This window comes from Myotis daubentonii, chromosome 7 (assembly GCF_963259705.1).
Source record: "Myotis daubentonii chromosome 7, mMyoDau2.1, whole genome shotgun sequence".
Classification (NCBI taxonomy): Eukaryota; Metazoa; Chordata; class Mammalia; order Chiroptera; family Vespertilionidae; genus Myotis; species Myotis daubentonii.
The window spans coordinates 51,111,941-51,136,860 of record NC_081846.1 but is presented as its reverse complement, the minus strand read 5'-3'; the positions used below and the strand labels follow the sequence as shown (position 1 = coordinate 51,136,860).

The following is a 24,920-nucleotide window of genomic DNA, read 5'->3' as shown; positions in this document are numbered from 1 at the left end:
AGGGCTGCTTAAGAAACAAAAACAAACTCTTCATTTTACAGATAAGGGAAGCTGATTTGGAAATGTCTTGCTGGGAGAACAGATGTTTTACTTTCTCTATCCAATTTCCACGATTCTAGTATTCCATAGTGCAAGTTCACTGGAACTGCTAAAGCTATTCTGTTATATGAGGTCCTAAACAATGTCTATTCAGACAGAAAGATAATTTTTTCCCCTGAGTTACAGAGAAAAAGGTAATCCGCCTCAGTTCTAGAACTGCAAACAGGAACAATAATACCTTTACTATAGGGCTGTGAGGATCAAATGTAATAAGACATGTGAAAGTGTTTTAACAGATACAAAATGCTTCATAATTTTTTTTTGTGAATTTTAAAAAACTGAATTTCTTGGGTTGGCATTGGTTAATAAAATGATATAGTTTTTAGGTATACAAATCTATAAGACATCATCTATATATTGTATTGTGTATTTACCACCCCAAGTCAAATCTCCTCTTATTATTAAACTAGAGGGCTGGTGCATGAAATTCGTGCATGGTAGGCCTGGCCGGCGATCAGGGCCAATCTGTGGGAAGACTGGCGGGGGAAGGGGAGGCGGGGGACCCTGCTGGCACCGGCCTTGGCTGGCCTGGGGCCTGTGGGCTGGGGGAAGCCCCCTGGTGGTCAGTGCACATCATGGCAACCAGTCATTCTGCCATTCAGTCAATTTGCTTATTAGGCTTTTATTATATTGGACATTTTCACGAAATGGCATAAACAAAATGTAGGTGAAATAAAATGATTAGAATGTTATAAGATATAATGAATTAAAAGGACTTTGGAAAATTGGAGAATAGATCAGACACAAGAGAATTTAACTCAAAAGAAATAAACATAGGACATTTAAAGAAGAGCAGCAAGTGACTTGAAAATAATATGTTTACTAAAAATGCAAATAAAATTGAAGACTGCTTATTATATTTTTACACAACTGGAAAAGATGTAGACAACAATTTTTTAAAAAAATGCTAAGATTGCATTTACTAAGATCAGGTTAAATTTATCATCAAGGGTGAGAACTGCTCTGTCGGAGTGGTGTTGGGATAGTGGCTGAAATAACACCAGGAGGCCTAGTCTTTGCTTTACCACTTAAACTGATTTCAGGTACTGATTATTTCTTAAGATCACACTGGCAGTGAGAGCAGAAAGAATGAGCTTAATAAAGGGAAAGGGAACGCACACTCTTTATGTTTTTCCAAAATGATTTTTTTCTAGGAAAGCCACATTTTCTGCAACAGTACTCATAACATTCCAGACTGCAGGGGAAGCTCATCCTAATGAAGCAAAACTTACCGTGTCTTTTGAGTGCCAAGAGGAATACAAACCATACATTTCTAAAATATTTATTAAAATATATATATTTTCATAAGTTATTTACAAGAAAATTTGTTCAGATCTTTGAAACAAACAAGGTTACAAAAAATTTTAATGGAGAATAGTTGCATTTTAAATATAATTCCTGGAGTAAAGAAGTCATATTCTTTAGAAAAGACATAGGTTACTTAATTACCTAACTGTTAATAAAATATTCTTTATATAAATGGGTTATAATCTTTACCACAAAGACATCAAATCTGCATCTACTCATTCACCTTCTCCATCAGAAAACACCCATTTGCTATAGCATTTCTCTATATGCAATAGCAGCCTCTGCTGGAGAAAGAAAAGAATGCTTGTATTACAAAAAATCAGCTCAAACCTATTTTGAACTGGAAGAATGCAGATCCGTTTCCCACTTAACCACCAATCTAAATTAAAATAATTTTCAAGGTCTTAAAGATGTGCGAGCCTTATCAAGTATATCCTTCCTGATTTTTGGATAAGTTGGATGTGCTTCAAGAACCTGTAAAAACAGAGAGCAAAGAATAAAAACAAGACAAAAAGCACAAGAACTTGTAATTATCCAGAACTGGAGAACTACAAAACTTACATGTAATGAACATTACAGTTGAGATTTCATTATATTAATACAGCAAATATAACAGCAATTTAAAAAATGATGTGTTGAGATGTGACACGAAGATTCATTCATATTACTAGTAATTAGATGAAAACAGTAGTATATGAATACTGCATGTGGAAAATACAACAAATACAATTACTTCCTTAATAGGTCAGTTGCAGAAAACAACTATGTATCAGTAAATTAAGATATTTTTAAAATTTAACTATTATACATAATATTTAATGAACCTTTAGAGAATTATTTTTTAAAATATTTTTTATTGATTTCAGAGAGGAAGGGAGAGGGAGAGATAGAAACATCAATGATGAAAGAGAATCATTGATTGGCTGCTCCTGCACTCAAGCTCTACCAGGGACCAAGCCTGCAAACTGGGCATGTGCCCTTGACCAGAATTGAACCCAGGACCCTTCAGTCCGCAGGCCAACACTTTATCCACTGAGCCAAACCAGCTAGAGAATTATTTTTAACCAGGAGTACACATCAGATTTAGCTGGAGTGATTTCGGAACATACAAAATTCCAGAACTACTGAGTCTAGAAATAGGGAGATACTCATTAAAAAAGACCAAACTCCACAAATGATTCTAATGTATAACCTTATATTAATGTACAACCTGAAACTTAATGTGAAATACTCGTTTACAGAGAGATTCAATAATCAACAGCAATCACTGAGACCAAGTATTGACTCTAAGGATGCTGACATAGCATCTGGGATAAGGGACATTACGCAGCTCTTTTCTAAGGAGCTTTCCTGGGAGCATCTAACAAGGCTTAATGTAATGTTTTATGTGGAATATCAACAGGACAATGTTTATACAAAGAAACTGCAAATTCTAAAACTGCAACGTATTTGTCATTTCAGTATGGGATCACTTAATAGGGGATAAATCACAGAAATGTAATCAAATGACTTCTACATCACAGAAATATCTCTTATGTCTAACTTATAAGTCTGAATTCTCTATTAACCAGACTTAGACACAGTCACAGAACTTCTATTCAGAACAATAAAATGACCTGGAGAACCTATAACAATGCTCAAATATCTTCTAACTTAAAGACAATGTTTTATTTCACTTGCTTCTCATCTGGCCTCTGTCTTTAAAATGGAAATAAACATTGCATAATTTTTCTAAACTTTGAAAACTGATAACTGTCCAGAATGTATTTGATAAATCATTTAACTAAAATACTACACTCTCTACCGTATTCATATATAGCTTGAAGTTAATTAAAAGTAGGAAATTGTGCATCTAAAAAATTTTAGGAAATCTAAATTTAAGTGTTACCTGGTGACATATGTCAATTGCATCCACATATCTTTTCGCTTTTAAGTAATTAAATGCCAGTTTGTACCCTGTTAAGACAAAAACAACAACCCATAATAATATAGTACTATTTATAGAGCACACTGCTAGTATTACCCCCTTTTTTGCCTCCTTTATGTGCTTACTTATTAGAGAACCTAGAGGCTGGTGACTGCACTGAGACAGACGTGATGAGATAACAGAAAGTGGAGTGACATGAAAGGAGAACAGGTAGGAAAGAAAATGAAGTTGGAAAAAGGACCACAGTGAATACACTTTTGGGTTAGGAGACTGTCATCCCACCAGTGTGATTCTGTAACTTACAGACTACAGTAAAAACTCATCCTAGGACAGTAAATGATAACAGCAATTTAGTTTCACAATATAGATTTACTCAGCACTAAAACACCAGGCAGACTGGTTCCTACAGTCATGAAGTTTACATCCTACGTGGAAAGAAAGCACATTATTAAAACAATCATGTAAGTGAACGAATAATTTCAAAACTGAGATAGATGCTATAAAAGAAAGGTACGAGCCAAATGAGCTTTAATGAGAAACCTGGTAGGGAGAGGGTGGTGTCAGGCAACGTTTGAAATCTGAAGGAGGCATGAACTGAGACCACTTTCAGGACGAGGGAACCGTGCGTATAAAGAACATCCAGGAACCAAAGGGACCTAGAGGACGTGGCGAGAGGGCAGAGCAGGTGGGAGAGTGGCCCAGAACAGAGTAGATTAGTCAGCAGATATCCCACATTATTGATGAGTAGCAATTATCACAATTACTGATACCGAAATGTCGTTTCAAATGGCAAAAATTTAGAAGAAAGTGTTATTTAAAAAAAACATTATTTTTTAAATTTTTACTTTTTAAATTTATTTTTACTGCTGAAAGTATTACAACTATCCCCCCTTTGGCACCATTGACCCCCTCCATCCTGCACCCGCCCCACCCCCAGGCCTATACCACGCTACTCTCTGCGTCCATGCGTTATGCATATATGCATATAAATTCTTTGGTTAATCTCTCTGCACCCACCCATGCCTTTCCTCTGAGATTTATCAGCCTGCTCTCGGGCTCTAGTCAAAGTACCAAAATACAGTTTCAGAATTTCAAAATATGTTTGAAAAAAATAACTGGCTAATGTAGTCTCATATGAAAGTGTGCACACGCACACATGCAGGCACACACAGAACTGTCCTAGATGCAAACAGTAAGCTTCAGTGAGGTAAACTTGGTATCTTTACAAAGAAATCCTAAAATGGACTAATAAAGAGAGTTTGTGACATTTAAAATGGAAAGCAATTTAAGATGCCATGCCAAACACACTTTACATGGAAACTAGAGCCCAAACACCTAGATTTAACTTCTGACGTCCTGACCAGGTTTGAGACCTTAGCCAGGTCATCTGGGCTGTCCATTTCAAGCTTCCTCATCTAAAAATAGGGTAATGATTTTTCACTCTTAGGATAATTTTAAAAACAAAAAAGCTTTAAAAAATTTTAGAGCACCACAGAAATACTTGCAAAAATCTTTTTTTTCTGTGAAAATACTAAATTAGAAGTACAAAGTTTTAATGTTGAAAGAAACTTGATAGGTTACCTTGTTAAAAATTTTTAGGAAAAAAACAAAGGACTAAAAATGGCACACACACACACAAATGGAAGCTGCATTAAACCTGCTAAGCTTATAAGAATTCAACCTTCTATAATTAGGGGAAAAATGGGAGAGAGAGGGAGGAAGAGAAAGGGGGAGAAAAGAAGGGAGGGAGGGTAACACAAATGACATGAACAGCCTAGTGACTGTCAGATAACTTGAGAATGGGTGTGAAGGAAAAACATGAATGTGTTCTTCTCTAGTTGGATCTCACTTCTGGGTGCCCTTTCTGGTGACAACACTGAAGTGTGAATCCCATGGAAAGAATATGACCACATTAAGGATAGCCTGACAAATGGAAATGTGGCCTGAATTATTAAGATGGCAGGCAGTTGGAGGAGTTGGATGCAATGACAATGCTAATGAAGAAACTGAAGAATTAATTGAGAGCCTCTGAGAAGTGTTTACTGAAGAAGTCTAAAAAATACAAAGATGGCACAATGAAAGAACTAAGGACAAGTTTGAATCTTAGGAAATGATACTTAATAAATATTAGTAGCTAATAATTTATTGTGAATATAAAATTTATTCTTCAGAAGGACTGGCAAAAGGAGTAAGCTCTTAATGTGTATTTTGTTCTTAAACAAGGAAGTCTAATGCATTTAAATGATTATCTCTATATATAAAAGCCTAAGTGACCGAACGGCTGGTTGACCCATCGCTATGACACGCACTGACCACCAGGAGGCAGATGCTCAACACAGGAGCTGCCCCTGGTGATCAGTGTGCTCCCATAGCCAACCTCCCATGGCCAGCCAACCCTCCTTCCCCCACGATGGCCCTGATGGGCCCCGATCACCGGTAGACCAACAGACCCCACACGTGCACGAATTCATGTACCGGGCCTCTAGTTTACAAATAAAACCCAGGTTTCCTGCAAAAACCTAGTGTCTAATTTGTTAAACTCACCTATTGCTGGATTTGTCTGATTGCCGTGTTTCCATGCCATCTCATAGTTTAAGGCAGCATCTGTATACGTTTGCTCTTTTTCCATTATGTAGCCCATATATTCATAAGCTTTGCAGCAAGACTAAAGAAAAATGGAAGTTGTATCAATAAACTAGCTCCATACCACTAAGATTTTATGAGGTGCTTATGACCATAGAGGTCACCCATATTAACTAATTTTTTTTTAATTAAATCTTTATTGTTCAGATTATTACATTTGTTCCTCTTTTTTTTCCCCCCATAACGCCCCTCCTCCCAGCTCCCGCCCCACCCTCCGCCCTCACTCCCCACCCACTGTCCTCATCCATAGGTGCACGATTTTTGTCCAGTCTCTTCCCGCATCTCCCATACCCCTTTCCCCCCCAAGAATAGTCAGTCCATTCCCTTTCTATGTCCCTGATTCTATTATGATCACCAGATTATTTATTCACTTGATTCTTAGATTCACTTGTTGATAGATGCATATTTGTTGTTCATAATTTGTATCTTTACCTTTTTTTTTCTTCTTCCTCTTCTTAAAGGATACCTTTCAGCATTTCATATAATACTGGTTTGGTGGTGATAAACTCCTTTAGCTTTTCCCTATCTGTGAAGCTCTTTATCTGACCTTCCGTTCTGAATGATAGCTTTGCTGGATAAAGAAATCTTGGTTGTAGGTTCCTGGTATTCATCACTTTGAATATTTCTTGCCATTCCCTTCTGGCCTGCAAAGTTTCTGTTGAGAAATCAGCTGACAGTCGTATGGGTATTCCCTTGTAGGTAATTGACTTTCTTTCTCTTGCTGCTTTTAAGATTTTCTCTTTGTCTTTTGCTCTTGGCATTTTAATTATGATGTGTCTTGGTGTGGTCCTCTTTGGATTCCTTTTGTCTGGGGTTCTCTGGGCTTCCTGGACCTGTAGGTCTATTTCTTTCACCAGGTGGGGGAAGTTTTCTGTCATTATTTCTTTAAATAGGTTTTCAATATCTTGCTCTCTCTCATCTTCTGGCACCCCTATAATTCTGATGTTGGTGCGCTTGAAGCTGTCCCAGAGGCTCCTTACACTATCTTCGTATTTTCGGATTATTTTTTCATTTTGCTTTTCCAGTTGGGTGTTTTTTGCTTCTTCGCATTTCGAATCTTTGACTTGATTCTTGCGCTCCTCTGGTCTGCTGTTGGATGTCTGTATAATATTCTTTATTTCAGTCAGTGTATGCTTAATTTCTAGTTGGTTCTTTTTCACAACATTGAGGGTCTCATTAGATTTCTTGAGGATCTCACTACATTTATCGGCGGTCTCACCAGTCTTTTCGAGGGCCTTACTAAGTTTATCGGCAGCTTCTAGACAGTTCTTAAGAGACCTTAAAAGTGTGGTTCTGAACTCAATATCCTCCATTGACAGTTTTGTCCTGTTTCTTTGTCTCCGCATTTTTTTATGCTTTCTTGGTACACCCCCTAGGCAGTCTTGTTGCCTTTAAGCCTTGATTGATGTCAGCAATACCGGGGGTGATTTGACCTCCAGGCTAACTGGCTATGAGAGTCAGCTGTGTCTGCAGTGGGAGGGCTTCTGTGCTGGATCTCTAGGGCGGTGCTAATCTAGCGTTTGCCTGAGGCTATCCGGCAAATGGTTCTGTGCAGGGCTTGGGCGGGGCGGGTCCCCGGGATCTACAGGGCGGGTGGAGCGAGCAGTTATGGCTGCTCTCAGTTCCTTCCCCAGGGGCTCTGCCTCTCAGAGTCCCAGCAATGGCTGCAAACCTCGGAGAGAAAGCTGCCTTCGAGTTCCGACCAAAGCCAGACAGTCCCACTTCTCCCGTTTGAGTCTTGGTCCCCAGAGACTTGTCCGGATCTGGAGCTCAGAGTCTGAAACTCCCTCCCGATTGAAAACAACAACCGTGCCCTCCGCCGTCAGCCCGCTCCGCGCGCGCACTTCACACCTGAGTATTTCACTTCAGCACTGCGCCTCCTCTGAGTCTGGGTATGATATTCTCTTTCCTCCTAGTTGTAGAATTTCCACTCAGCCAGCCTTCCTGTGGTTCTGGATGATGACCGTTCTGTCCTTTAGTTATATCTCTGAAGTGGTTGTTCGAGGGCAGCAATCTCCGGCGTTAACCTATGCCGCCATCTTGGTTTCTCCCATATTAACTAATTTATATGGCACATAGAACAATGGTTTTCAACCTCGTCTACACAATCAAATGATCTAAAGAATTTAATAAAAGATTCTGAGGCCAAGCCCCCACCTCAAACCTGGAATCAGAATTTTTGGGTGAGAAGGGGATTTGTATTTTATTCATATACATGAAAACATTTTATTGTGAATAATTTCAACACACAAATATAGATATGACAGTGTAATGAACCCTATGAATCCACATCTTCAACAATGAACTCATAGCTAATACTGTTTCACCTCTATCCCCCACACTTGTCCTTCTGTATTATCAGATAAACACTCAGATATTGTCATTTCATCCATAAGTATTTTACTATGCTTCTTTAAAAATAAGAACTTTCTTTAAACATAACCACGAACCACGAACCACAACTTGTCACACCTAAATGTAACAACTTGACATCCCCAAATGCCCAGTCACTATTGAAATATCAATGGCCTCAATATAATTTTTGTTTGTTAGGATGAGAATCAAAATAAGGTTCACTCATTGCCATCTGACGTGACAGGATGGCCTAGTGTCATTTTGTACATTTCCTGTCCTAGATTTGGATGATCTCCATTTTTAAATTACATAATTCAAGATTTCTGAGGTCTAGCTCCTGAATCTTATGCTTCCAGTATTGACAAGCCTAACCAGCAGGGCTGAGCCTCTACAGTAGCCATCACCTTCGATGATGCAATGTACTGCTGTCAGTGTTCTGGCAAACTGGAACTCTTGGCATGAAATCAGCCATTTGATAGTTTTACTTTTTCAAAGCCTCTTAATGAGCACTCTCTTGTTTTTCAAGGCAATATAACTTAAAATTAGATGTATAAATTATAAGTTGATAAAGGCTTGATATTTTAGGTTGTTAAAGTTCCTAAGAAAATAACTGAGTAGTAGCAGGTGATCTCTTTAAAAAACAAATGATCCATTTTGTAACCTAATTTGCTTGAAGAGAATAAAACATTGATTTTCTGTGATTAAATATTTGAAATAACTGATATGAATGTGTAAAGATAAATATCTCCAAGTTTCTAAGATGAGTACAAATATGTCTCAACAAATAGTAAATTCTTAACTTTAAAAAATGTTTTATTGAATAAGACATCCTTTTTGTGTATGTGTGATTAAACACCAAAATGCACTGTTAAGAGCCTTAAATTCTAAAGATTTTAAGATTTTCAATTTCATACCTAAAGATAAGGACTGCCCTGACCGGTCTGGCTCAGTAGATGGAGCGTCGGCCTGTGGACTGAAGGGCCCCAGGTTCGATTCCAGTCAAGGGCATGTACCTTGGTTGCGGCACATCCCCAGTAGGTGGTGTGCAGGAGGCAGGTGATCCATGTTTCTCTCTCATTGATGTTTCTAACTCTCTATCCCTCTCCCTTCCTCTCTGTAAAAAATCAATAAAATATATTTTAAAAAATTTAAAAAAAGATAAGGACTTATTAAATAAATCGTATTAAATGCTGAAAAGACTTTTCCCCACAAAGTATGTTTACACAGTGGATTCTGATTCTGTGGGAAGCCATGCAGCTGCAGCACAGTCATCGAGTATTTCTTAACAGGAGGGATGGATGCCCACAATTAATTAATTCTGCGATTTTCATCAGTTCTGAGATGGCATGGGCAATCACAGGCAAATACTTGACATTCCAATACACTTTCTATAAGTAGGGCATACTACAGCTGAAAGTTAAAACTGTATAAATCTGTGTTTTTTATATTTATTTTCAAGGGCAAACGGTTTCTTTCTTATTATTAATGTTGGTTTCCTGATTGTGGTAAGAATAAACATTGAATTTTCAAAACACACACACAGGAATCCTTAGAAATGGATCAACACTCTGTAATAGCCTATTATAGAAGGCTTATACAATAAAGGTTAACAATGATTGTTTTACCCCTCAATTGAATACCTTATTATGATGCAGGCATCGCTTTAACAGTTCTTCTGCCATGTCGTATTTGGCCGACTGAATATAAATATCAGCAAGTAGCAGCCAGCTCCTCTCAAAATCCTCAGCATCGACAGGATTCCAGTTCATTTTCGCAATCCGCTTCAGCTGGTTTCTGGCTCGTGGAGTCTGTTTCAGGATCATATAAGCTGTTGCCATTCCCAAAAGTGCTGGAATATGATCCTTCTGTAAGAAAACCAAACTTTAGACCCTCAGATACACAAACATAAGTAAATGCCCTATATTTAAAAGGAAAACACATGGAAAGTAGCAAGTGCCACATAATATGGATTCTATTTCTGGCTCCACACAGATAACTGTCATAGGGTCATGAATTAACACATCAAGTAAGCTCACCCTACCACGTAGAAGTTGGGTTAGGTGCTGCTTGGTTAAGATAATTCAATAAATTTTCAGATGCCACAACCACACAATCCCAGACAATTTGGGTGACTCAGTCTTTAATGGGATTGACTGGCTGTTTTGGTTTTGCACAGATACAAAAAAATAAAATTCTATTTCAGTGGAATCCTGACTCAACATTTGCATTTTGACTCATTCATTCTTTCATCTGTAAAAAGGAATAACAATGATTTACCCGCAATGATAGTCCCTATCTATATTGACTTATTTTATTACCCCTTTTCTTTCCCTTCTCATTTTCATTTTATTCAACAGCCTCTTCTCCCAAGAAAGTTCAATCAATGAAATGTTATAAATAAGGCATGCAATTAGTCATGTGGAAATTATAGAAAATAAACTCGTTTTAAAACATGCTTTTATAGAGTTTTGATATTTTGCATGAGTTCAAAAGGAAATAAACAATGTAGTTAGTCTGGCCCCCCATTCCTTATAATAGAATTTTCAGAATTTAGAAATTTCTTCTGTTTTGTGTGGTAAAATTCTACGTGATTGCTATTATAGTGAGATGTTAGAGCAGGGGTGGGCAAACTTTTTGACTTGAGGGCCACAATGGGTTCTTAAACTGGACCAGAGGGCTGGAACAAAAGCATGGATGGAGTGTTTGTGTGAACTAATATAAATTCAAAGTAAACATCATTACATAAAAGGGTACGGTCTTTTTTTTTCAATAGTTTTATTCATTTCAAACGGGCCGGATCCAGCCCGCTGGCCGTAGTTTGCCCACGGCTGTGTTAGAGTATAGTAGATGATAAAATACAGATGCACTGAAAGACAGCAGGTTTAGGTAAGCTGTAAGAAACAGGATAGCAGAGTAGTAAAACGTTCAATGCCCAACATGACCATGGTTGGAAGTCAGAAATAACCTCGATTAAAGAAGGTGACTCATCAGAGCTTGATGAACACAGCTTTTTAAGAACATAAAATATCCCTGGCTCTAATTTTATGTCTTTCAATAATCTTCCAATATGTAACTTGTTCTCATTAAAGAGTGGCAAAAAGGTTTTATTTGAGTGTCAAATCCACCCAACTGGCAGTAAATTCTGAAGCTGTGTGTGGGATATTATCAGTTACCAAGCCTCGCCCTCACCCTCACCCCATGTGGCGTAGGGGGTAAAGAAAATAGAGGCCGACTATGAATTTGTCAGTCAGATCCTAGGACAGCTCACAAAGAGAAGGACCCTGTAAGAATGTCCAGATCTTTTCACATACTAAACATATCCCCCCACTACACATTTAAAAATAAACCCTCTGATTTTAAAATCACACACCAAGTTTGATTAGAATGAATAAATTCCTCACAGCTTGATCATAGCTGAGTGAACCCAATAATAGTTTCTAAAACTGCAAACCTGCCCTGGCCGGTGTTGCTAATGGTTACAGCATTGGCCCTTGCACCATAAGGCCTGATTCCCAGTCAAGGGCATGTACCTGAGTTTTGGGTTCACGCCCCACCCCCAGTTGGGGCAACCAGGCAATGTGTCTCTTTCACACTGTTGTTTCTGTCTCTCTCTCCTCCTCTCTCCCTCCTTTCCACTCTCTCTGAAAAGCAATGGAAAGAATATCTTCAGGTGAAGATTAACAAAAATAAAACTGCAAATCTGAGTTATAACCCTGGCCTCAGACCCAAAATGTCTCTCTGGTGCAGACATCCTAATGCATTTGGCCAGCTCCCCTCTCTCATGCTCAGCAGCAACACTTTGGATTACAAAGGACAATACAGCTATGTTATAAACAACATGCTTTTATGGTTCAAGGTGATGGAATGAAAGCCAGCGGAAGCACTGCTGTGCTTAATGTTTTTTCCTCCATTTCCTCCCACGATTCCTGTTGCATACCTCTTTTTCAATCAATCTGAATGTTGCATAGTGCTGTGAACATGCTGTTTCCCTGCCTCCCTGTCTTTGTTCCTATTTCTCCTTACCCTGCAATGCACTTTCTCCATCTCTGCCTGTGAAAATGCAATTTATGCTGCTTCTTCTTACATCATACCTTCTCTACAAAAGGGCCTCCCAACTCTCCTTATATTGTTTCCTACAGCACTTTTATTTGCAACTCTAGGACAAAATGTCATAAATTTTTTGTACCACAGTCAGTATGTTTACCTCATGGCTCCTAGATTATAAGAAACTTGAAGAAAAGGAGCTATACTTTGCTTAACTTTGTGACTCCCACTGTGCTTAGTACCATACTCACTGGCTGCTTAATCAATATTCATCATAGTTAATATTAGAGGCCCGGTGCATGACATTTGTGCACTGGGGGTGGGGGTGGGGGGTCCCCTCAACCCGGTCTGCACCCTTACACAGTCCAGGAGCCCTCGGGGGATGTCCAACTGACCGCTTAGGTCCACTTCTGCGGGGAGTGGGCCTAAGCTGCAGTTGGACATCCTTAGCGCTACTGCGGAGGCAGGCCGCTGCACTCGCCAGCCATCAGACCAGCTTGTGGCTGAGCAGCACTACCCCTGTGGGAGCGCACTGATCACCAGGGGGCAGCTTCTGCATTGAGTGTCTGCCCCCTGGTGGTCAGTGTGCATCATAGCGACTGGTCATTCTGCCATTTGGTCGATTTGCATATTACCCTTTTATTATATAGGACTAGAGGCCTGGTGCACAAAAATTTGTGCACTCAGGGGAGGGGGGGAGGGGGGGTCCCTTAGCCCGACCTGTGCTCTCTCGCAGTCTGGGACCCCTTGGGAGATAACAACCTGCTGGCTTAGGCCTGCTCCCGGGTGGCAGAGGGCAGGCCCAATCCCTAGGTGCAGCCCCTGGTCGGGCTCAGAGAAGGGCCAATTGGGGAGTTGGGGCACCGACCCCTGTCACACTCAAGGCAGGGTCGATGGGGAGGTTGCGGCGCCACCCCGTCACGCACAGAGCAGGGCCAATCAGGGGGTTGGGGCACTGCCCCCTGTCACGCAAAGAGCAGGGCCCATCAGGGGGGTTGGGGCTCCGTACCCTGTCACGCACAGAGCAGGGTCAATCAGGGGGTTGGGGAGCTCCCCTCTGTCACTCAGAGTAGGGCCGATAGGGGAGTCGGGGTACCACCCCCTGTCACACACAGAGCAGGGCGGATCAGGGGGTTGGGGCGCCGCCCTCTATCACCCACAGAGCAGGGCCAATCAGGGAGTTGGGGCGCTGCCACTGTCACACTCAGGGCAGGGCCGATGGGGAGGTTATGGCTCTACCCCATCACACACGGAGCAGGGCCTGTGGGGGAGGGGGTTGGGGCGCCACCCTCTATCACCCACAGAGCAGGGCCGATCAGGGAGTTGGGGCGCCACCATTCTCACACTCAGGGCAGGGCCGATGGGGAGGTTATGGCTCTACCCCGTCACACACAGAGCAGGGCCCGTGGGGGGAGGGGGGGGGGTTAGGGCACCGTACCCTGTCACACACAGAGCAGGGCAGATCAGGGGGTTGGGGCACTGCACGCTGTCACACACAGAGCCACAGGGAGATCAGGGGGTTGGGGAGCTCCCCCATATCAGGCACAGAGCTGGGCTGATCAGGGGGTTGGGGTGCCTTCCCCTGTCAGAAACAGAGCAGGGCGGATAGGGAGGTTGTGGCCCCGCCCCCTGTAACACACAGAGCCGCAGGGCCGATCAGGGGATTGGGGCGCCACACCCTGTCACACACAGAGCTGCAGGGCGATCAGGGGATTGGGGAGCTCCCCCCTATCAGGCACAGAACAGGGCTGATCAGGGGGTTGGGGCGCCTTCCCCTGTCACGAACAGAGCAAGGCGGATAGGGAGGTTGTGGCCCCGCCCTGTAACACACAGAGCCGCAGGGCGATCAGGGGGTTGTGGAGCTCTCCCCTATCAGGCACAGAGCAGGGCCGATCAGGGGTCTGGGGCGTCGCCCCCTGTCACACACAGAGCAGGGCCCGTGGGAGGGGGATGGGCGCCGCACCCTGTCACACACAGAGCAGGGCCGATCAGGGGGTTGGGGCGCCGCACCCTGTCACACACAGAGCCGTAGGGCGATCAGGGGGTTTGGGTGCTGCCCACTGTCACGCTGATCCCAGTGCCAGGAGGCCTCGTAGCTCCGCTGATCCCAGTGCTGGGAGGCATATTACCCTCTTACTATATAGGATAGAGGCCTGGTGCATGGGTGGGGGCCGGCTGGTTTGCCCTGAAGGGTGTCCTGGATCAGGGTGGGGGTCCCCACTGGGGTGCCTGGCCAGCCTGGATGAGGGGATGATGGCTGTTTGCAGCTGGTCACACACCCTTCAGGGTGGGGGTCCCCACTGGGGTGCCTGGCCAGCCTGGGTGAGGGGATGATGGCTGTTTGCAGCTGGTCACACACCCTTCAGGGTGGGGTCCCCACTGGGTTGCCTGGCCAGTCTGGGTGAGGGGCTGAGGGCTGTTTTCAGGCTGGCGGGTGAGTGAAGCTCCCAACTGCTCCTTTTTTTCTTTTTTCTTTTTTTATTCTGGGCCAGCTTTAGCTCTGACTCCAGCTCTGAGGCCTCTGCTGCTGAAAGCAGGTATCTGGTTTGTTTGTGTTCTATAATTGAAACACTGTATCAACTCCAGCTCTGAGATCCCAGCTCGCTGAAAGCAGGTTTCTGGGGTTTTGTTTAGCTTCTATATCTGTAACTATGTTTCAAACTGCAAGCTCAGAGTCCGGCAAGGCAGGCGGGGAACATTGGTTTCCTCCTTCACTGAAGCAAGCAAGCCTCATGTTAGTTTCAAGCTGCCTGGCTGCTGGCCGCCATCTTGGCTGGCAGTTAATTTGCATATCACCCTGATTAGCCAATGGGAAGGGTAGCGGTCGTACACTAATTACCATGTTTCTCTTTTATTAGATAGGATATGCAGCCTATGAGTTAAAAGAAAAAAGTGCAAGATAAAATTTGTTTCTTATGAAACTTCAGTTCACACACCAGTCTTTGGACAGTTCGGTCAGTAAATAGATTTGAGGAGAGTATATTACTAATCACATATGTAAGAATAAAAAGAAAATATTGTTGTCTCATCTACACAAAAACTGATTGTCTTTCTAGGAAATAGCTGTGATGTCACTTGCTGCTTTTGTATTCTTTTTCAGATCCCACAGTTTAAACTCATTACATTCAGGGATGGGAAATCTTTTTTTTTTTTTTTTGCCAAGGGCGTTTGGATATTTATAACATCATTCACAGACCGTACAAAATTATCAACTTAAAAATGAGCCTGCTATATTTATCCAAACTTTTAATTAACTCACCCGTAATGCCTTAGTAGGGCCAGACCAAATGATTTTGTGGGCCTTATGTGGCCCACGGGCCAGATGTTCCCCACCCCTGCATTGCATGCTAGGATGCTCCTTCACATTCGGTGGCTGTGACACCTTACTTGAAATGGTGCTTCATCATGTTCTTACACATTTTCTTGGTCTGACATGACAGTCCTATTTCTGGTCTCAGTTCAGTCAGCCACTGTCATCACCTGCTGCCTCACAGCCAATTCCAATGAGCACAACCCCAGGGAACATTACTGCAACGGCAGCAGAAGGCTCTGCTCCAGGATGGGGCTGCTACTGATGCTATCTCGCTGTCTGTTCCAAGGGTGGCTTAGATGGTAATACAGTGCCACCTAGGACACTTGGAACCAAATAGCAAATGGGGCTGTGGGTTCCCCCAAATCCCTTCAGGGCCTGGGAGGCAGGGGGAAAGGGTCACAGTAGGGGTCCTTGGTGGTTTATTGTTACCACAGTGACTTCTGAACCACAAGAAAACACAGCAAGACTCTGTAAATCTTATGACAGACACAAACTTACGAGTGGCCTGCAACATTATCGAGTGAAGAACATGAAACCTAATGAGTATGCTTAGAACTAGTTATTACCAACTGCTAATGGGGTGGGTGCCTAGAGTTCCTTCCTTAATATCAAGTAATTAAAGAAATACAGTACCATTTGAGGAAAGGAAAATAGAACACCAGAGAATGAGAAGGACGGTGGGTCTGAGTGGGGAAAAGTGGAAGCCTTTAATATAATAATAACAATAATAATAATGATGTAGGAATTATTTCAGTGTTGCTAGAGATCAATGTCATTATTTGCATGATACAGGTTGTCAGTATTGATCTCACTTAGCCTTACATTTGGAAAATTTTCAAATTCATGTAAGTGAAAAGGTGAGCAATGCAGGCAGCCAGGTGTTTATTTTCCCTTAGTAACTTAAGCTAGGCTACATCAACAACACAGGACTTCTTCAGGGATAAAGCTGTTCCCTTGAGAATTAATTTATGCCCTTTCGAAGAATTTCCTTTCTCCAGAATTCACCATCCTAACAGTGATAAACACATAAAAACAGTGACAGTGTCTCTCTGGAGACAAAGGTACACTGTGTCAATTTATGGCAAACTATATACCTAATTAAAAAAAATTATTGAATTTTATAGAGAGAAAGGAAGGGAGAGGGAGAGAGAGAAACATTGATGTGAGTGGAACATTGATCAACTGTCCCCCTGAATGCCCCTTTCCGGGAATTGAGCATGCAACTCGCGCATGTGCCCTGACTGGGAATCAAACCAGGGACCCCTCAACGTGCACTGGATAACACCCAATTAACTAAACCACACCGACCAGGGCTATATGCCTAATTTTTAATACTAGTAAGTAATTAATTCAATTTTCAGAAAACAAACAACTAACCAAAACCCATATTACTACACCATCATCTATATATATAAAAGTCAAGCGACCAGAATGACCAGGAGGCTGGCCAACCTCCTGCGGCCCCTCCCCCCCGCCAGCCCAGCTCCCTGATCCCCCCCTACCCTGATCAGGGGTGGGGACGGCCGACCTCCCATGGTCCCCTCTGGCCCCTGCAGGTGGACTGGACGCCCCCCATTCACAAATTCGTGCACCAGGACTCTAGTAGAAACATAAGAAGTTGAAAAAGAAGATCTACGAACCTCAGATGTTGCTATTTCGGTGAAGGTATTCAATGCTTGCTCAACATTAGATTTCTGCTTGGTAGCCATCAGGCAATAGTTCTCCAGTACTCGAAGCTGTACGTGACCCTCAGCAGTCTGAGGTTTTAGTTCTTTAAGGAGTTTTTCTGCCGTTCTTACTGCTAATTGCATAGATTCTTGCTTCTCAGTTGAATTACTGTATTCAATGAAAAATAAATCTCTTATATCTGCTACTCACAAAGTCAAATTCATTGAGAATGAAATGAGATCTAGGGTACATATGGTTTCTTCTTTTGTCATCAATTTATAAGTAATCCTTTTGAAGAATGTCACTCATTTTCTTCTAGTACAAAGCAGAGTTATAAAGTGTTTTTTAAACAAAATTAATATAAATTCAATAAAATACCATTAAACATTTATTCACTCTAATGTGAAGATAAAATTTGGACAATATCTACATGTGGTATTATCATTCCAGCTAATATAAAACTAGAATTAAGAATAAGTAGAATTATCCTATTATCAGTGGTGTACCTATTCAGAAAAAGAAAAGAGGCAGCAAAAAGTAACTAACATCACTGAAACACCTACTATGTGTTAAGCACTGGATTATGTCATTCAATCTATGTTGAATCCATTTTATATGTGAGAAAACTAAGGCCTAAACAGGTGAAATAATTTGTCAAAGGTCACACAGCTAATAAATGGTAAACCTGGTATTTGAATCTAAGTTTGTCAGACATATAAAAAGTCTATTTTATTTTCCTCACTCAGTTCCTTATCAGATGCTTAGAAACTATATATCTGTCAAAGGGTTGTAACTTGTAAGTGCAATGACAGTTTAAATATGTACTAGCATTTTTCTTATTTTTTAAACACATATCCACACCCAGCTCTCTCTCTCTCTCTCTCTCTCTCTCTCTCTCCATATGTATGTGTGTGTGTATATATATATATATATATATATATATATATATATATATATACACACACACACACACACACACACTAGGGGCCCGGTGCACGAAATTCGTGCACTGGGTGTGTATGTGGGGGAGTGTCCCTCAGCCCAGCCTGCCCCCTCTCACATACTGGGAGCCCTCAGGCATTGACCCCCTTCACCCTCCAATCGCAGGATCGGCCCCTTGCCCAGGCCTGACGCCTCTGACAGAGGCGTCAGGCCTGGGCAGGGGACCCTCATTTCCCACCATCACTGGTTCTGCCCCCAGCCCAGGCCTGATGCCTCTGGCCCAGGCGTCAGGCCTGGGCAGGGGACCCCCAGACCCCTCCAATTGCTGGCTCTGCCCCTTGCCCAGGCCTGATGCCTCGGCCAGAGGCGTAGACCCCCATCACCCTCCGATCGCCTGATCGGCCCCTTGCCCAGGCCTGACGCCTCCGCCAGAGGTATCAGGCTTGGACAGCGGACCCCCATCTCCCCCCAATCACTGGCTCTGACCCCCGCCCAGGCCTGAGGCCTCTGGCCCAGGAATCATGCCTGGGCAGGGGACCCCCATCTCCCTCTGATCGCTTGCTCAACCCCCCGCCCAAGCCTGACGCCTCTGACCCAGGCTTCAGGCCTGGGCAAGGGGACCATCATATCCCCCCAATCCCCGGCTCCGCCCCCCCAGCTCCCCGCGGTTGCAGGCTCCGCCCCTGGCCAGGCCTAACGCCTCTGGCCTGGGCGTCCGGCCCGGGCAGCGGGGACCCACAGCTGCAGTGGCCCCGCGATCGTGGGCTCCGCTTTAGGCCCAGGCAAGGGACCCCTAGCTCCTGGGACTGCCAGCTTCGACCGTGCCCAGCTCCCATCGCTGGCTCCACCCCTACTTCCTGCTATCACTGGCCAGGGCAGCAAAGGCGCCTGATTCTCCGATCATGGCTGGGGGGCAGGGCAAAGGCGGCCCCAGGACCGCCTTTGCCCTGCCCCCCAGCTCTTAGCTCCCCCCCTGGGTTTCCGATCACTGTCAGTAGCAGGGGGCTTCTTCCTGCTTTCCCTTTCGCCTCCCTGCATTGTGCCTACATATGCAAATTAACCGCCATCTTGTTGGCAGTTAACTGCCAATCTTAGTTGGCAGTTAATTTGCATATAGCCCTAATTAGCCAATGAAAACGGTAGCGCCGTACGCCAATTACCATTTTTCTCTTTTATTAGTGTAGATATATATATATATACACATTAATAAAAGAAAATTAAATTTTCAAAGCCCATTCAATAAAGACATTGGTCATTTTCTCAGGGCTTATATTTTATCTCCTCTAAAACATTTCACACTGCTGACTACCTTCTTCAAAGTTCCCCTCCCTTCACTCTGTAACATTACACATTTTTTGGTTCTCTTTCCACCACACTGATTGGCCTTTTCTGACTTCCCTTTCTCCTCCAGTCCCCTTAAATGTTAGCATGCCCAAAATTTAGTTTTCAGATTTCTCTTACTACATTCTACTTGCAGAGAGGCCATTCATGGGGTTCCAACCATCCACTCTGTGCACACGTCCTCCAAATCTGTATCTCCAGCTATGGCCTCCTTTCTGAGTTCTAGTTTTATATTTTCAACTACTTGCTGAAGAATAGCCTATAGACACCTAACAGTAGTTTACCTTAGCCCCTTCAAAACAAACATAAGACAAACATGTCTCTCCCTACTCTAAAACTTGCCATGGTCTCTAGAATCCATGCCTTCAAATCTGTCATTGAAATGTCTCAGCATTCTGGTTCTAATTTACTCCTATTCCCTTATACATCTCCCCTTGATTGCTTTGCACTGCTATGAGCTCTATGAATTCCTGTAACACTTCAGATCTGTTTCGTCAGAGATTGAATGCTTTCAGATACTGTCCTGTCTCCTAGATAAATTACATGTTTCTGAAGGTAGAAACTACCCCTATCCCTTACATATTTACATACTTATGCACCCCCCACCATACCTTGTCCAATTTAGGAGAGGACAAGCAACGAATACAGGTTCACAGAAATATAACCACTTACCAGCAGTGTACACAGTGGCTTTGAAGTCAGGTAGAACTCAGCCCAAATCTTGCCCCCACCACTTACTAACTCTACCACATTAGACAAGGTAACTCTGAGCTAATTTCACAATATGGCTGTAGGGGATAATAAGACAATGCATTTAGAGTATACCGCAACAAGGGTGTGGCACATAACCACCATCTCTTAAAGACTTACTATTATTGGGTGGACAATTTTGTGAGAGTGATCAGATTCTATAATGTGCCTGTTTTTCACAGACTAGGGGAGTGTATAAGTTTCTTCTGACTTAGGAAACCTACTAAAAGTAATTCATGCTTGCTACAGAGAACAGTTATTCTAGCTATGATTTTTTTTTTATCTAACCCTTCATTAGTGCTACCCTAGAATTTAGTTCTCTTTTGTAAGGTGTCCTTGCTTATTATCTTCAATGTGTCTCTTAAAAAAGAGTAATTTGTCAAACACTACTCACCCCAGGTCTCTATCTAGATTTTCAAACACTTCACCTCCGACAGTTTCATTATCTGGATTCAAACAGATTTCTATCATATTATAAAGGGCATTTTGGCCCCATTCACTATCTTTCCGAGCTTTATTAAAATGTCGAAGGGCATCATTTGGTTCTCCAGTATACCTGGTTAAATGTTAAAAAAAAATGACTTATTTCAATCACTGACATAAACTTTAAGTCATTTATAGTTTGGTAAATAAACATATTCTAAAATGTAGATATTTTTAAAAACAAAGAAATGCATATTTTACTTTATTCACAATGAGGAAAAAAAATTATTATGCAGGATTTATTTGCCAATAGATTTACCAAAGATACAGTCCTTTACAGTACTGATATCCTGGCTCCAATTTTGCTCTGGAGTTATGTTTCTCAGCCATTAAGAAAAATCTTGGAACATCCTCAAGTTTTCCACATCTTCTTAGGAAGTCAATTAAGCGAGATAATGTCATATAATTATCTACAAACAAAGAATATTTCAGATATAGACACATTTTATATCTTTTGTTTTAATGGTTATAATCCTACTTTATTAAAGTATAGTTTACTTTAAATGAAATACAATGTAAACAAAAGAACGCCTCTGGGGTTATAATTCCTAAAGAGACTGTGTGGACAACAGGATGATCAATCAAATGATAAAGGGTGGGTTGGTCTGATCATAGTGAGACAGGGTCTATAGGCAAATAGACAAAAATGCACATTTGCTGTAACTTACTTTTCAATCATTCCTGGACCAAAATATTCTAGAAACAGTCTCTGTATAGATAACCTAAACTCCAACTGTAAAATTTAGGAGGATTGATGTGATTGTGCAGGGCAGGTCTGTCTGTGAGACAACCTTTTCCGTTTACTACAGCACGCAAGGGGGTAAGAACAGTACATCCTGATGACAATGTTTGGGGTGGTTGTTGGTTTTTAGAATTAATATAGCAGTCCTATCATGAGACAGAGCTGCAAGAACCTAGAGGCTGGAAGATCAGTAGGGAAATTGCACTAATCTCGGTGAGAAGTGACACAGGCCTTAATTAGAGCCGTGGGCTAGGAGAAGAAAGACTGGATGTGACACTTAAGCTATCAAACAGACAGGACTGATGGGACTTGTTAATCAATTGCTGTGAGGGCAGGGGAGAACTCGGGAGGATTTGGAGATTTTTTTGAGTGAAAAAGTGTAATCTGTCAAGAGAGCAGTAATTAGATCTATAAGGAGAATTCTTAACCAGCAAGGTAAAGTCAAATTGGACAGTACATTTCTCAAGTAAGCTAAAACGCAGCCTTACTTTAAAGTATTAAATGTTCTACTGAGGGTGAGGAATAATGTACACATAAAGTAAGTAGACCATAGGTTTTAGAATCATGTCTGACAAAGCAGATCAGTGGGTGAGTTTGTAAAGTCCTGTTAGAAATCAAATAGAACACAAGATTCAAAACATAAAATATCACATAGGCCAATGGTTCTCAACCTTCTGGCCCTTTAAATACAGTTCCTCATGTTGTGACCCAACCATAAAATTATTTCCGTTGCTACTTCATAACTGTAATGTTGCTACTCTTATGAATCGTAATGTAAATATCTGATATGCAGGATGGTCTTAGGCGACCCCTGTGAAAGGGTCGTTCGACTGCCAAAGGGGTCGCGACCCACAGGTTGAGAACCGCTGACATAAGCAGTAAAAACTTACTTATTTTGCATTTTTAAATGACTTAGTATTGCACAGCCATTCACCAATCCATTCAACCAATAAACGTTTACTTTGTACCATCTGTGTGCTTTACACCACAACGTGTTTGATGGTGGGGATATCAGATGGATGTGAGATGATCCCTGCAAGCTTGGAGTTTGCAGTTTAATGGAGATGACAAATATATGCATAAATACTTTTAGCAAAATAATAGAATTATGTGATAAAGAGGCATGAGTGAAGTGATTCATTATTAGTGTGACCAACTTATCCTGATTTTCTGAGACTTTTTTAGTTTTAGCATTGAAAGCCCTGTCTTCCCAGAGACCCTTCAGTCTTAGGCAAATCAAGGTAAGTGGTCACCTACTCACCATCACATAAGATATTTTATAATGTTGGTGGTGGCAGTAGGTTGGGATTTTTATTTGGTGAAAGGTGTATATTTTGGATTATGTGTAGGGAAAGACATAGCAGAAGAATGAGGATGGAAAAATTCATTATGGGCCCTAACTGGTTTGGCTCAGTGGAGAGAGCATCGGCCTGCGGACTGAAAGGTCCCAGGTTTGATTCTAGTCAAGGGTATGTACCTTGGTTGCGGGCACATCCCCAGTAGGGGATGTGCAGGAGGCAGCTGGTTGATGTTTCTCTCTCATCAATGTTTCTAATTCTCTATCCCTCTCCCTTCCTCTCTGTAAAAAATCAATAAAATATATTTTAAAAAAATTCATTATGGGCAAAAGGAAAAAACCATGTATAGGCTTGGAGGTGTGGTTGCGTGTCACTTGGTACTTTTGCAGTACAAGGTTGTTATACTGAATTTATAAATAATTCATTTTATATGTGCTTATGAACAGTCCAAAGTAGCCAGTCTACTAAGCTAATTATGTTATTGCCATTTTGGAGAGATGCTGGGTGAGACAAAATTCATCTTCTAGATGAGTGTTTCTTCAAATCTTTCATGTGAGGGTAATATTGTCATCAATGGCTTAAAAATATTAACAAGGGGCCCAAGCCAGGTGGATCAGTTGGTTGGAGCATCATCCCATACACTGAAAATGTTGTGGGTTCAATCCCCAGTCAGCATGTATAGAAGGCAACTGATCAATGTTTTTCACATTGATATTTCTCTCTTTAAGATCAATAAAAACATATCATACACATACACACAAAGGGAGAAGTCTGTTTTTTAGACACACATGTACACACAAGGGGACAGGTCTGTTTTTTTAAAGACATCAGGTTGGATTATGGGCTCAAAGGGAAATATTGCAATAGTAGAGGCCCGGTGCATGAAATTCGTGCGCGGGGGGGGGGGGGGCGCGGGAGGGGGAAGGGGTGTCCCTCAGCCCAGCCTGCACCCTCTCCAATCTGGCACATCCCTCTCACAATCCAGGACTGCTGGCTCCCAACCGCTCGCCTGCCTACCTGCCTGAATGCCCCTAACCACTTCTGTCTGCCAGCCTGATCACCCCCTAACCCACTCCCCTGCCAACCTGATCGATGCCTAACTGCCCTCCCCTGCTTGCCCAATTGCCCCTATCTGCCCTCCCCTGCAGGCCTGGTCACCCCTAACTGCCCTCCCCTGCAGGCCCGGCCCCTCCCAACTGCCCTCCCCTGCAGGCCTGGGTCCTCCCAACTTCCCTCCCCTGCAGGCATGGGTCCCCCCCAACTGCCCTCCCCTGCAGGCCTGGGTCCCCCCCAACTGCCCTCCCTTGCAGGCCTGGTCCCTCCCAACTGCCCTCCCCTGCTGGCCATCTTGTGTCCACATGGGGGCGGCCGTCTTGTGTGTTGGAGTGATGGTCAATTACCTCTTTACTAGATAGGATGGGAACAGCTTAAAACAGAAAGAATGAAAATATTATGTGCACTATCTTAAACAGTCATTCAGAAAAGGAGAAAGGGATAAAACAGAGTCTAGAACCCAAGGCAGAAATGGCATAACAGCCAAGAGGAGAAAGGGAGTTAAGTGCATTAGCCAATACAATCAATGAATATTTACCTGGCTTGCGTTCTAAAAGCTGTTGTAAATGAAACACTGCTTGTTCATAGTCCTGCTTCCTGAACATGAGATCTGCCATCATCTATAAAAGTAAAAGTTGGATCTAAAAATATTCCCATATATCTTACAAAGCATATTCCTCCCATCAAGACTTAGCACTAGGAGGACACGTTTGAAAACAGGAGGGATGTTTACAGAAAGGAGCCCCTTACACGGATTAGCCCTGAGATCAGTGTAACAGAAGGTTATCAGGATGTGAACAGAATTCTCTGTTCACAAACTGAATTTTAGCAGAAAAATATGCTTCAAATGGTTATATTAAAAGCAGAAATTTTAGGAAATTGCACACTCTATGTGCCATCATAGAAAGATGCCTCATTGGGCTTGTTAAAATGACAAGATTAAAAACAACAACA

At 42.3% G+C, this 24,920-nt stretch overlaps 1 protein-coding gene across 3 annotated transcripts in view; it reads right to left on the bottom strand.

Moving 5' to 3' along the window:
* Window positions 1–1,365: 1,365 nt before the first annotated feature.
* TTC21B (tetratricopeptide repeat domain 21B) overlaps window positions 1,366–24,920 on the bottom strand; it is a 70,543-nt gene continuing 46,988 nt past the window's right edge. For all 3 annotated transcript variants that reach the window (XM_059704229.1, XM_059704230.1, XM_059704231.1), the window contains 8 exons: window positions 24,505–24,586; window positions 21,133–21,283; window positions 20,785–20,946; window positions 17,330–17,525; window positions 9,973–10,197; window positions 5,879–5,999; window positions 3,296–3,363; window positions 1,366–1,881 (listed from right to left, as the gene is read on the bottom strand). In XM_059704229.1, coding sequence (XP_059560212.1) covers window positions 1,804–1,881; window positions 3,296–3,363; window positions 5,879–5,999; window positions 9,973–10,197; window positions 17,330–17,525; window positions 20,785–20,946; window positions 21,133–21,283; window positions 24,505–24,586 — 1,083 coding nt within the window. In that variant the 3' untranslated portion in view covers window positions 1,366–1,803. The remainder of the gene's footprint in view (window positions 1,882–3,295; window positions 3,364–5,878; window positions 6,000–9,972; window positions 10,198–17,329; window positions 17,526–20,784; window positions 20,947–21,132; window positions 21,284–24,504; window positions 24,587–24,920) is intronic.